Raw genomic sequence first — 13946 nt, 5'->3', positions numbered from 1 at the left:
TAGGCTGATAATGATCTGGGGGCCCCGCCCAGCCCTGTCCCCCCACTTCCCTGGGGCCCGGACTCAGGCTGGACTGGCTCCCCCACCCTGAAGCCTCCTTCATCCAAGGCATGTCCCAGCCGCCCTGTCAGAAGCCAGCCCAGCGCCCTGTCTGCCGTTCCTCCCTGCCGGCTACTGGAGGCCCGTGGCCGGGACGCGGCTCCCCGCCCGACGTCGCCCCGCCCCAGCCTGCCCGGCTCCGGCCTGCCCATTGAGGGCAGCAGCTTCTCCAGGCTCCGGGCTGCCCCTGGGCCAGACGTCCCTGCCTCACCTCTGTCTCTCGGGAGGCTGGCCCCGTCCCCGTCTCCCTGTGTCTGCTTCCCCTGCCTGGCCGGGGTCCCAGTGCGGCCCCCCCACGCTGCCTGGACCTGAGCCCCCCTCCTGCCTCCTGAAGAGCAGCCATGGCCGCCTACAAAGTCAAGGTGGCCACGGGTACTGACCTCTTGTCGGGAACGATGGACTCCATCTCGCTGACCATTGTGGGGACCCAAGGACAGAGCCATAAGCAGCTGCTGAACCATTTTGGGAGAGACTTTGCAACTGGGGCGGTGAGTAGGTGCACGTGTGCGAGTGTGTGTGGAGTGTGAGAGTGCTGTATGTGAGTGTGGTGTGTGACAGTGAGTGTGAGTGCTGTGCGTGAGTGTGTGTGTCCGGGAGCACGAGGAGGGATGGGGGTCTGCAGGGGAGGGAGACAGCGGGCAGGGAGAGATGGGCACTCCGGCGGAGCTCTGAAAGCTGTGGGCTCCCAGGATGGCTTTGGATGCCCTCCCCCCAGACCTGGCTCCCCGTGGTCCCTGCTCTCTGGGCCATCCTGCCTCATCCCTGCCCTGTCCCCTCTCACCCCTTTGTGCTCATTTCTCATCTTTCCCTGCCCTTCCTCACCTCCCCTCTCTGTCTCTCATCACTCACCCACATCCCTCATCTTTCAGCCTCTCCCTCTCCCTCATTCCTGCCCATTTCCTCTCCCCCTCCCTCATCCCTCTCCCTCCCATCCTCACTCTTCCTAAGTTAGGTTGCTTCATAACTGGCTTAAAAGCACATTGGATTATCTGTGATTGGAAATGGCATCGGACCAGCCTGTCCAGCGGGCCCTGCCTGCTCCATGAGGGAAGGCACCCGCTGGTGCCTCAGCCCCAATTCTGAGTCCGGTCCAGCCACCTGCTGCTATGCCATCTTAGTAGGTCCCTCTGTCTACATGGCCATTTCTGTATCTCCACGTCTTCACTGAGAAGTAGGAGACGAGGGGGCTGGCTGGACCGCCTCTGCCCACTCTAAGATGGCAGGAGGTCTGGCCCCCACTTGGACCTCTGCGTAGCCCAGCCCCTGGAGGGGTGCATGGCTCCCGCAGCCTCAGGGGACCCAGGACGGGGTGGGAGGATGGGACCTGGGGAGGGTGGCCGGGAATGGAGGTAGAGAGTGCTGCAGCCCTGGGTCGATGGGCCCAGCAGGTGACAGCCCCGTGGGAGTGGGGGAGGAGAGCCCCGTGATGGGGTCACCCCAGCCCAGGGAGGAGCACGGCCTGGCTGAGGGCCAATCGGTGGGAGTCCTGCCACTCACCCAGCCCCGCGCCTGCCCAGGTGGACGAGTACACCGTCCGGTGCCCGCAGGACCTGGGGGAGCTCGTCATCATCCGCCTGCACAAGGAGCGCTACTCCTTCCTCCCCAAGAACTCCTGGTACTGCAACTACGTGCAGATCTGTGCACCCGATGGCCGCATCTACCACTTCCCCGCCTACCAGTGGATGGACGGCTACGAGACCCTGGCCCTCAGGGAGGCTACAGGCAAGCCCTCAGCACCCCACCCCTGACGCCAGGCTCCCACCCGGCTGTCGGGTACTGGGCCCGTCTCCGCAGGGACTCCTGGGACCGCCTGCCACCCGCACACAGCGTCTCAGGCATGGTGCTGCAGGGCCCCGATCAGGGCTGCGCCCTGCGGGGACACAGAAGGCGGCAGCTTGGGGCCACCCTCAGGATCTCAGGATCCTGGGTCTTGGCCGAAGGCAAGCATGCTGTCCACTAGCTCCCCTGCAGTCCTGCCCCTGACTCCCAGGGACACGGCTGGATGTCTTGTCGCTCCGACAGGACGCCCCACCATCCCCACTGCTGCCTGTTCTGTTAAGAAGCCCTGTGAGCCCGGCAGTTCCCCAAGCTGCCTTATCGGAAGAGCCAATGGGATCTCCGACGGGGCAGCTTTCAGACGGATGGGATGTTCTATTTCTCCGAAGGCCTCCGTGCTACCCCGACGGGACCCCTTACTTCTCGAACAGGACTCACTGCTGCTCCCAAAGGCCCCCTTCACCCAGTTAGGCTCCATCACAGCCCAGTAGGAGGGCCTGGTCATCGTAGATTGACCGGGGGTTCCCTAGTGCCTGGTCAAGGCTGCCGGCTAGTTTCCCAGTCACGTGGTTGCTCCCCTGTAAGAGAGACTGGGAGTCTCAGCTCCTCGTGCCCACCCCTGCCACAGCCCTTGTCTGGTGGGCTTGGCTGCTACATGGGGAGTGCAGGCTTGCCCTCTATTGTCCCCTTGCCTCCACCCCCCCAGCCTCTGTCAGCCTCCCTAAAGGTGGACAGGAGGAGAGGGGGGTTGGAGATCTGTCCGTCCAGCAGCTGACCACCCTGTTCCCCCTCTCATTTCCTGGGAGCAGGGAAACAGAGCCTGAGCTGGGGAAAGAGGCAGGGGCAGAGGGTGGGGAGGCCAAAGGGAGAGTCCTTCCCCGCCACCATTCCTGGGATGCGGAGCATCTTCCCACAGGGACAGGCCTGAGCAGCTGGGAAGCAGGGGAAGGGCAGGACGAGGCCGGGCGCCGTGCAGGAATGGCGCTGGGTGGGGCAGTAGCAGGCCAGGCGGCTTGCGTCACCTGCCGGGCCCTGGAAGGAGTCCGGCCCCCACCCAAGGGATGAAGCCTAGCTGGGTCCCCGGGGTTGCACAACACCAGGGGGCACTGTTCACCAGGAACACAACGGGAGCTGAGGCAGGTGGAAGAAGGAGAGGTGGCGAAGGGGGCCTCAAGGGAGGGTGATGGGCCTGTGGTGATAGGTATGTGGCAGCCTGGGGCCGCCAGGCAGGACGCTGGACAGAGACAGGCCTGGGCATGGATCTCAGCTCCACCACTTACTAGCTGGACGTCTGGGTCTACTTCTGAATTCTAAGCCTCAGTGTTCTCCTCTGTACAATGGGGCTAACAGCAGAGCCTACTTTATAGGGTTGGTGCGAGAATCCAGGGACATCGCCTCTAAAAGGAGTGTAAAAAGGCTTAACAACTCTTGGCGGTGGTTGGTGGCTGGGGGGTGAGTGGTCAGAAGCAGACTGTGTCGGTTCAAATCCCAGCTCATGCTTTCTGTGTTAACATTGGCTGTTTTCTCCTTGTAAAACCAGCACAACGGTATGGTCCCTTAGCTGAAATTTTTGGGGTCGGGGTGTCTTGAAATTCAGATTTCAGGGGCACCTGGGTGGCACAGTCGGTTAAGTGTCCGACTCTTGGTTTCGGCTCAGGTCATGATCTCAGGGTGCTGGGATGGAGCCCCAGGTCAGGCTCCCTGCTGAGCCGGGAGTCTGAGATTCTCTCTAGCCCTCTGCTCCTCCCTCCACGCACACACTCTCGCTCATAAATAAATAAATCTTAAAAAAAATTCAGATTTCATTTAGAATATATATGTATATATCTATATCTACATATTTCATTCACACGTCGTTCGGCCGACCAAGGAATTTGTGCCTAACTTGTGAAAAAAACAAAGTTGATTTCTAGAGTCTTCTGGCTTTTGGAATTGTGGAGACAGGATGGTGTCGCTATCCAGAGTGGGGGCGCCTGGGGGCTCAGCCGGTGAAGCGTCTGCCTTCGGCTCAGGTCATGATCTCAGGGTCCTGGAATTGAGCCTCTCATCGTGCTCCCTGCTCAGCGGGTAGTCTGCTTCTCCCTCTCCCTGTGTGCTCTCTCTCACATAAATCAATAAAATCTCTATCTCTATCTATTTATACATATAGGAGAGTGTTTAGACAGTGCCTGGTGCCTAGTAAGGGCTACGTAACTGTCCTTCATTAATGTCTTAGTGGGTCCAGAAGAGGGACTCCCTTCCAGCAGCAAGCCCAACTCCAGGGGTAGAGCGAGGGGGAGGAGGGTGGTCTCTGATCCTTCTCTCTGAGTTTTTGGGAAGACACACGCCCCACCCCCCCAGGGTAAGCCTTCCTCATCCTTGTCTGTGGGCCCGCAGAGCCAATCTAGAAGCTGAATTCTGATCCTCGAAGCGGTCAGGGGCAGGCAGGGCTGGGATCAGACCTTGAGCCTCCTCTGTGGTCTCCCTGCAGGAAAGACAGCAGCAGAGGACACACTCCCGATCCTTTTGGAGCACCGACAGGAGGAGATCAGAGCCAAGCAGGACTTCTACCAGTGAGCGGATGGCAGCAGGGGCTGCGGGAGGCCAGGGGGCGGTGATGGCTTGGCCTTCTGTCACCAGGGCCCACCGACTCCCTTCTCTTTGCAGCTGGAGGGTCTTCGTTCCAGGCCTGCCCAACTACGTGCATATCCCCAGTTACCGCCCTCCCGTCCGGAGAAACCCCAACCGGCCTGAGTGAGGACCTGAGGCTGCCCTGGGGCCCCTCCCCTGGCTGACCCCTGGGCTCTACCTTCCCTCCCTGTGCCCGGGAACCCAGGTGCCCGGCCCCAGCCCTGCACTCCTTCCTACAGGTGGAACGGCTATATCCCCGGCTTCCCAATTCTCATCAACATTAAGGCCACCAAGTTCCTGAACTCAAACCTCCGCTTCTCCTTCATCAAGACCGCCTCCTTCTTCTTCCGCCTGGGGCCCATGTGAGTGTGCGCGAGGGAGGGGCGCCCCCCCCAGTCTCCGCTGCTGCACGGTCGCCTCCAAGGCAGCCCCAGAGCTCACAAAGGCCCGGCAGGCAGAGGGGGCTGGCCTAGGGACCCCGGCAGGTGGCCCCCAGACCCCCGGACGCAGAAGGACCTGGAGCCGTGGGGCCGGAGACCCAAGGGCCGGACCAGGGAGGGCTGCCCGTCTGAACGCCTCCCCCTCGAACCCCGTCCCCTAGGGCGCTGGGCTTCAAACTCCGAGGCCTGGTGGACTGCAAGCAATCATGGAAGAGGCTGAAGGACATCAAGAAAATCTTCCCCGCCAACAAGTCTATCGTCTCCGGTATGGGGGCAACGCGAAGCGAGCCCGGGGAGCTCGTGGTCTCTGCTCGGGGGAGCTGCGGATGCGGGCCAAAGGCGGGACACCTCGTCGGGGCTGCGGGATGGGAGGAGCGGGGCCACCCCACGCCCGAATGGCCGGCTGGGCGGGCGCGCCCTCTGGCGGCTTCGTGGAGAATGCCACCCTGGGCGCCGCCAGCCGTTCAAGGGGAGGCGGGGGCGGGGGCGGGGGCCGGGCTTCTCGGGTGTCCGAGGTCTTCCTCTGTCCCGCGCCTCAGGGGGACCCGGCCGCGTTGTGACGCCCGCACGGTCCCCCACCCAGAGTACGTGGCCGAGCACTGGGCAGAGGACAGCTTCTTTGGGTACCAGTACCTCAATGGCATCAACCCAGGCCTGCTCCGCCGCTGCACGCGGATCCCGGACAAGTTCCCTGTGACAGATGACATGGTGGCCCCGTTCCTGGGCGAGGGGACGTGCCTGCAAGCGGAGCTGGAGGTGAGGCCTGATCCGGTGGAGATCCCTGGCCTCCCAGCCTCCCTCCCTGCCTCCCTGGCGTCCCTGTCTCTCCACTCCCACCTTTGCTGTCCCCAGAGTCTCACCGGCCGCTGCACCTGGGGGACCAGGGCAACCCCACTCGGGTCCTTAGCCAACCTCTGCACCTGGGGGGACCAGGGCACTCTGCATCCAAGGCGTGGCTCTCAGGTGCCCCGTGTTGGTGCCTACCTGCCCTCCCATTGCGGCTCCCTTCCAGAAGGGGAACATTTACCTGGCCGACTACCGCATCTTGGAAGGCATCCCCACCATTGAGCTCAACGGAAGGAAGCAGCATCACTGCGCCCCGCTCTGCCTGCTGCACTTTGGCCCGGAAGGGAACATGATGCCCATCGCCATCCAGGTGCCTGGGATGCAGGCCTGGGGCTGCCGCGTGAGCATGTTGCGGACGCGAAAGCCTCTGTGTGTGTGTGTGTGTGTGTGTGTGTGTGTGTGTGCGAGTGTGTGCACGCACGTGTGGGCAGGTGCTCATTTTCGTGGGCGTGTGGTCCCTGTGTGTGCATCTGAGAACACATATATGTTTATGCATGTTCCTATCTCTGTGTGTGGCCTGTGGTGAGCCTTGGACTGAGTCCCTGCTTGTCCCTACGTATGCACATCTCTGTCTGGCCCCTGCCCGCCTGTCTGCCCATGCGTGAACTTGGGTCCCGTGGCTGTGCTTGTGTGCAAACGCCTGTGTGGAGAGTGTGCATAGCCTGTGCGTATGTGCAGAGGTGACCAAATGGGAATGTGCTTGGTCGCTCGAGCTTGTCTCTTTGAGTCCATTCCTTCATTTACTTGTTAAACCAACACCTGCTGTGGGCTAGACCTCTGCTGGAAATACTGAGCTAACCTGCCTTAGCCTGAGGAAAGGGGACTGCGGTGCTATGTTCCCGGAGGTCTCCACCAGAGTTTTGTCCAAATTAGAAAAAGGCATCTCTCTGGGGCGGGGGTGGGGTGGGGATCAGCCAAGCCCCAACTAGAATTAAGTAACTCCCTTTGAGTCAGGGGGCTGGGTACCCTTGTGCAGTGCACAACTTGTACAGCTGAATGGGGCGGCCGTGGGGTTGAAATAAGGAAGGTTTCTCAGAGGAGGCAACTTGCAGGCTCTTCTTGAATGAATGGGAGCTGCCACGTAGAGAGGGAGGGGGGAAGGGACTACAGGCAGAGGGGGCAGCAAGAGCAAATGTGAGGAGGGAGGAAGGGCCCTGGTGTGCTCAGGGGACCAGAGGGCCTAGACTATAACAGAGTGGCGTATTTCCCTCCTCAGGCTCTTCTCTGCCTCCTTCTTGCAGTGGGAGCCGTGTGTGTGTGTGTGTGTGTGTGTGTGTGTGTGTGTGTGTCTGCCCTCACCTAACTCTCCCTCCTTCCCTATCCCCAGCTCAGCCAGACCCCCGGGCCCGACTGCCCCATCTTCCTGCCCAGTGACTCTGAGTGGGACTGGCTGCTGGCCAAGACGTGGGTGCGCTACGCGGAGTTCTACTGCCACGAGGCCATCTCCCACCTGCTGGAGACGCACCTCATTGCGGAGGCCTTCTGCCTGGCCATGATGAGGCAGCTACCCATGTGCCACCCCCTGTACAAGGTATGGGCTGGGCTCCAGGGGCCCCAGAAAGGCAGCTGGCTCACTCAGCGCTTGGGGGGGTCTCCAGGTAGACTTGGGGAGGCAGCTGGGGACCCACAAGAGATGGTTTGGGGTGGGGACTTCCCAAAGCAAGAGGGTCTGGTGCTGCACAAGACAGGGGGATGCTGAGGTCCTTTGGGGCGAACTGTGTCCTTGTCCTTGTCCTTGCTTCCTCCCGCAGCTCCTCGTCCCCCACACCCGGTACACCATCCAGATTAACAGCATCGGGCGGGCCCTCCTCCTCAATGAGGGGGGGCTGTCTGCCAGGGTAAGACCTCTGCCCCGACCCCAGCAAGACATCTGCTGCCCTTCCAGCCTTTGCCCTTCGACTAAAAGCAGGATTTCCCGCTTGCCTTCGGATCGCGAGGGGGAACGGCGGGCGAGGACCGGTGGAAGGCGTGTTGGCCCGGAGTGTGGGAGCTCATGGGGCGGGCTGGAGGAGCACACACGAGGCTGTGTGCAAGGCAGGGGGGATCCTCAGAGGGGGGACCCTGGGGGACCCTGCCGGCCTCAACGGCTGCCTCCTCCCGAACAGGGCATGTCCCTGGGCCTGGAAGGCTTTGCTGAGGTGATGGTGCGGGCTCTGTCGGAGACCACCTACGACAGCCTCTACCTCCCCAATGACTTCGTGGAGCGCGGGGTCCAGGACCTGCCGGGATATTACTACCGTGATGACTCCCTGGCAGTGTGGGATGCGCTGGAGAGGTGAGGCCGGGCCGGCAGGGGGCGGGACGCAGGGCGGACGCCCTGGGATGTGGGAGCAGGTCTGGGCAGGCTTTAAGGACAGGACCCGGCTTGGGTCTGAGGCCGCCTTCCCCCTACAGGACACGCCCGCCCCCAGGCCCAGGGCATCTGGGGGAGGAAGGAGGAAAAAGCCCTGCCGTGGAGGGGGAGGGTCCAAGCTGAGGCCTGTCCCCTGTCAGGTACGTGACAGAGATCATCACCTACTATTACCCGTGTGACGCAGCTGTGGAGGGTGACCCAGAACTGCAGTCCTGGGTGCAGGAGATATTTAAGGAGTGCCTCCTAGGGCGTGAGAGCTCAGGTATGGGCCTGGGGCTAAGGGGTGGGCCCTCCCGGCTGGTGATGGAGGATGTCTAGCTGGGGGCTGAGGGAGGCCAATCTCCGAGAGGTTCGGGAAGGAAATGGGGCTGCCCATTGTGAGCTCAGGGGCTGTGGGGCAGGGTCATCTCTCTGGAGATCTGGGGAGCTCCCAGTCCTTCACCCTGGAAACAAGCCTTCGTGGACTGAGAAACGGGGCATGAGCTCAAACAGGAAAGGGTAGAGCGTTCTGGAGGCCAGGGAGCTGGTAGGCTCCAGGAGGACGGGGAGCATCCTGAGGCCATGCCCCTTGGGCACCACTCGGCAGATAATGAGCATCTCTGATGTGACGAATGCTGTGCTGGGTACTAGGAGGCAAAGCGAATGAGAGAGGAGAAGGCATCTGCCCTCAAGTCTCAGGGCTGGTCCTCTCAGTAGAGGGGCAGTGATGCTATCTTAGGACTGCTGCTTGGGGTGGGGTGGGTGGGATGTGGGTGGGGGCCCCTGGGAGCCCAGGGAAGGCACCTAATCAGCTGGAGGAGGGTGGTGGGTGGAGAGTGGGGGGTAGCAGCGTGGTAAGATCTAGCTGAGATCTAACATTTGGGGACCTGCAGGATGGGGAGGTTAGCCAGGAGGTGTTAGAGGTGGGGTTGAAGAGCTCTGGATGGGAAGCCAGAGCGGGCCGGGAGCATCTGCACTGAAAGTGGGACTTGGCCAGGCTCTCTGTGGGGCTAAGCTAAGGCTGAAGCCAGGAGCAGGGGCCATGGCAGTCCTGGCGAAGGAGGTTGGAATTACCCTGACCACCAGAGGGCGCCATCGAGAGCCTGCAAGGAGATCAGATTTGTACACGAGACTGTCGGGCTGCACGGGACAGTCAGGAGACAGTTCCGGAAGCTGCTGTGGTGTCCAGAAGGGGGGTGACAGGGGCCTGGCTAGGGTGGCAGTTGTGGGAAGGCAGAGAATTCCCGACCTGGCTGGGAGAGAGAAATGACAGGACTTGGTGACTGATTGGGGTTTGGTGGTAGGTTTGGAGGGAGGGGCCAAGGACGATTCCCAGGTTTGGGACTTTTGAAACTGGGTGGATGGTGTGTGTCGTGCTATGAGCTGGGGGTCTGGAAGGAGGAGTGGTCTGGGGAGGAAGATAATGGGCCCGGTTTGAATGTGTTATCAGAACCTGGGGACAATGGGAAAGAGAAGCACGCAGCTTGGTTAAGTGTGAGACCCAGAGCCAGGCTACTGAGAAATCCATCTGGCGTGAGTGCAGAGGCTCAAAAGAATATGTGTGTGTGTGTGTGTGTGTGTGTGTGTGTGTGTGTGTGTGTTAGTGGGGAGGTGGATGAGGGACTGTGCTGACTCAGGGCAGGAAAGCCGGGATTCCCCCAAAGCCTTGTCTGCCCTGAGTCCTGGGACCAGAGAGGCCCCCCTAAGGGAACTGGAATAGAGATCTGAGGGCCCCACCTCAGGCAGGTGCCTGGAGCAGCCCTGGAGGACATGACCAAGGCCATTTGGGGCGGCCTCCCAAGGCTTGTGGTGTGGACGGGGTGGGGTGGGGGTGGGGGTTGGGGGTTCGGGTTGTGGGGTTGTGGTCACAGGAGGCAGAATGAGCGCGTGACCCCCGAAGTGGCAGCTAGGAGCTGGGCTTGTGGGCGCCCTCTGCCGGCCATCCAGGGCAGGACTGACGCTGCCGGGCCTTTCCCCGCCCCCCAGGCTTCCCTCAGCGCTTGCGGACCGTGCCCGAGCTGATCCGGTATGTCACGATAGTCATCTACACCTGCTCGGCCAAGCACGCCGCTGTCAACACAGGGCAGGTACCTGCGCTCACCAGCCCCAGCCCCAGCCTCGGCCATCAGCCCCACTCAGACCTCCACCCAGCTCCCAGCTTCAATCCCCAGCTCAGTTTAGGCGCCAGAGTCCCAGGGGCGCTGCCTGACCCAGAACCCCGCCTTTACCGCCCCCCCCCTCCGGTCCAGTTGGAGTATACCGCCTGGATGCCCAACTTCCCATCGTCCATGAGGAACCCACCGATGCAGGCCAAGGGGCTGACCACTCTGGAGACCTTCATGGACACGTTGCCGGATGTGAAGACCACGTGCATCACCCTGTTGGTGCTCTGGACGCTCAGCCGGGAGCCCGACGACAAGGTGCCGCGGGGCTCGGGGTGCAGGCGGGGGTGGGCTTACTCCGAGTACAGGCAGGGAGAGGGCTGAGGGGGGGCGACCACGGGCGGGGGGGAGGGGTGTCCAGGGCGGGAGGCAGGGGCAAGGCGGAGGGCCGGGGGTGGCGGGTCGCAGCTGCTGGGTTGCGTGCCCGCAGCGGCCCCTGGGCCACTTCCCCGACATTCACTTCGTGGAGGAGGCCCCGCGGCGGAGCATGGAGAGCCTGCGGCGGCGCCTGGCGCAGATCTCGCACAACATCCGCCAGAGGAACAAGTGCCTCCCCATCCCCTACTACTACCTGGACCCGGTGCTGATAGAGAACAGCATTTCCATCTAGGACGGCTCCCCGCCTCGCCTCTCCCCTCCCGCGCCTGTTTGCAAAAAAAAAACAAAAAAAAAGAAAGAAAGAAAAAAAAGAAAAAAATCACTTCGAACATCGCTGAGTTTATCAGCGCGTGCGTATGGCCATTTACTGGGGGCGCGGTGGGGTGCGGGCTGGGGTGACAGCGTTCACCACTGCGGGGTCCAGGTAGGCTCAGGGCCGCAGCACCAGGCCTCGGGCCCGATGTCCCGGGAGATCTAGGCCAGGAGGCCTGGAAGGTGGTGCCCCCACCCCGGGGCTCCTCGGTGAAGTTCTGGGAGATGCCAAGGTGCTCTTGGGGTCGGCAGGAGAGAAGGATAGGACGTCTGCACCCCGCCATACCAACCCAAAGCGATTTCCAACCCAGAGCGATTCTGGCTCAGCTTAAGTCCCCCTACGTAGGGACCCAGACCTCCGAGGACCCCAGTCCACCAGAAAATCTACCCAAGGCCGAGCGCCACCTGAGCCCTGCCCTCCTAGGGACTCAGACCGCTCAAGACCTGTCCAACTTGGAACATAAATTACCCATCTGCCCAGACAAAAGACCACCCTGAGTCCAGCCTAGCAGAAACCTAGACCACCCAAGACATGCTCGACAGCGCTAAGCTCCACCTACTATGAACCCATAACACCCTGTACCGCAGCCCCCACCTGCGGGAACCTACGTCACTCCAGGCTCTGCCCAGCCAGGAGCCCAGCCTGCTAAGTGCACCCTCCAGGCAACCTGTCCCCGGGATCCCTTCCTCAGCCCCAGCCACTCTTCTGGAACCTGAGACCCGCCCCTGCTCTGGCCCCACCCTGAGCCTTGCTTATGGCTTCATCACTGAGACCCTGGAGCTGCACAAGGGCTTGGCATGTGCACTTGACCTCGGGGAGTGAGTCCACCAGGTCTGTCCTGCCTTTGGTGGTGGGGGTGGGGCCGGGGGCGGGGAGACCTGCATGGTGGTGGGAATATTGGGCATCCTGGCACTGGATTCAAGCTGACCCCCCAAACTCGGTAAGCACAGAGTTGCCAGTGCTCCTGTTAGGTCCCTTCCTCCGGTGACCCTAGGTTTGGCTCTGGGTCACCTGGCCACTGTCAGCGGCAGCGTGTTGGGCTGAGGAGCTGACAATGGTCACGGGGAGATATTCGATGAGCTCCCCAGGGCAACGGGGACCCGTACGTGGGCGCGAGGTGCAGAGAACAGAGCTGAGACCCAAGGGCTGCTGCCTTGGGAAGTGCCGTCTAGAGGGCAGGAGACAGGTGCGGACACCTCACTGGAGCTCAGGCAGCTTAGAAAACCCTCCTGTAAGACTTCCCTGACCCAGGCCCAGCCTCACCCCTTGCACTGCTGCCTGCCAATGCCGTCGGCATCGTCCTCCAGCCTCTTGAGCTAGATGGAGCCACAGGGAAGGATCCGACGCCGGGGCCCCCCTGCGGTCGGGCTAGTGGACTGGATCCGTGTGCACCACTGGTTCCCGAAGGGCAGAGCTGATCTGCCTTGCTCACCGTGGCCTCCAGCCCCAGCCACGGTTAGGACACGTGGGTCCATGGCTCCAGCTGTGGGTGTCCATGGTGGGGGTGTCCCCGAGGATTCAAGGGGAGGTAGGGCATGAGCTGGGCTCCAAGGGGCAGTATTTGGTTAGGGAGAGAGGGACAGTCGGGGTGCCTGGCCTCCCCAGTCTCAGTCTCTGCTGAGGAGGAAGGACGGAGAAGGGGGGAGGCAGGTTCCGGAGGGGCCCCAGTGAACACTCGGTTCCGTGTGGCAAACACGCAGCCACGCGAGGCTCATGGGCGGGGCTGTCCTAAATCCCAGTGCCTGAGGAAGGTGGTCCCGCAGGCTAATGGCAGGAGATGGGGACCCATGGGGAGGCCGGCCATCAAGAGCACCTGCCACCGGGGTGGAGGCCGGGGGCAGACCCTAAAGAGGTCTGTGAGGCCGACTCTGAAGGAAACCCTGGAGACTTCTCTGTGGGGTGACTGCTCAGAAGTTTTGTTCTCCTCCATTTAATTTACATTTAATTCTAATAATAACCAGTAAGATAGGTGCTCTTCTCATCCCTGTTTTCAGATGAAGAAACAGACACAGAGAGGTTAAGTGACTTGCTCAAGGTCACACAGTGGGGAAAGAGGAGGAGGCAGGAAAGGGGTGTGAAGTAACAGTGTGTTTGGGCAGAAGGGGTGGGGTGGTGCATGAACAAGGTAACAGAGATCTAGCCGAGGGGGAGGCCCGGAGCCCTCGGCACCTAGGGGGGAGCTTCACCTCTCTGCGGCGGCCCGGACCCAGAGCACATCGTCTGGGGAGTAGCAGTGGGTAAGATCCTGAATCTCTGGGCCAGCCAGCCGGTGGGGCGGGAGGAGGGGGTGCACGGTGCAAGCCTCTGGCCCTTGGTGATCAGCAGCAGGCAGCCTGCCCGTCCTGTCCCAGCGACGCTGACTGACTGCTGAGCAGAGGGCCCCCGCTGCCAGGGCCAAAGCTCAGCTGCTCCGGGGCCCCGACCCGGCTGATTTCCTGGTGCCAAGGGCCCAGTGTGGGCTTCGGTGTTGGTGTCCTGGTGCAGTAGACGCGAGGACCTGAGTCAGAGGTTGGATGAGGCAGCCCGGGGAGGGGGGGGGGGGCTCCAGAGGGGGAGGGAGGAGTGGCCTTTACTCTGTACCCAAGAGTATTTCATTTAAAGGAGACTCATTCCCTGGAGCCAGTGGGTCATTGAGTCCAGAGCCACCTTCTGATTCCAAAGAAAGAGACCCCCCCAACTCCCCCACCCCCCCACCAGAGTACTGGGGTTACTTTTCTGCGGTCAGGCCCAGGCTTCAAGAATAGACAGCGAGGCAAGTGAGCCCTGCTCAGGACAGCACCTTATGAATCAGAGGCACCGTCCAGGGGTTGGGGCACCTCTCATCCCAGTCGGCCCGCAGAGAGGAGGGAGAGCAACTCCGGGGAGCTTCAGAGACCTGCTGAAGGGCATCCTTAGTAACCACGACAACTGGCAGGGGTCCTGCAAGTGCATGGATCCTGGCAAAGAAGCAGGAGAGAGCACTCCCCCCTCAGCCCTCGCTCGCTGTCCCA

The 13946-nt window shown here is 61.8% G+C and overlaps 1 protein-coding gene across 1 annotated transcript; it reads left to right on the top strand.

The window, feature by feature from the left end:
• The first annotated feature begins 440 nt into the window (after positions 1–440).
• Positions 441–10875, top strand: ALOX12B (arachidonate 12-lipoxygenase, 12R type). The gene is made up of 15 exons (XM_045797194.1): positions 441–587; positions 1617–1821; positions 4346–4427; positions 4522–4608; positions 4725–4847; positions 5087–5190; positions 5509–5681; positions 5938–6081; positions 7099–7302; positions 7523–7609; positions 7877–8046; positions 8265–8386; positions 10090–10190; positions 10353–10523; positions 10696–10875. The coding sequence occupies exons 1-15, from the start codon at positions 441–443 to the stop codon at positions 10873–10875; spliced, it is 2100 nt and encodes a 699-aa protein (XP_045653150.1).
• The last annotated feature ends 3071 nt before the right edge of the window (positions 10876–13946 follow it).

The sequence above is a fragment of the Ursus americanus genome, chromosome 14 (genome assembly GCF_024610735.1).
Source record: "Ursus americanus isolate L20-20 chromosome 14, mUrsAme1.1.p, whole genome shotgun sequence".
In the NCBI taxonomy this organism is placed as follows: Eukaryota; Metazoa; Chordata; class Mammalia; order Carnivora; family Ursidae; genus Ursus; species Ursus americanus.
The sequence above is the reverse complement of the archived record's forward strand: the minus strand, read 5'-3'. Positions and strand labels throughout refer to the sequence as shown.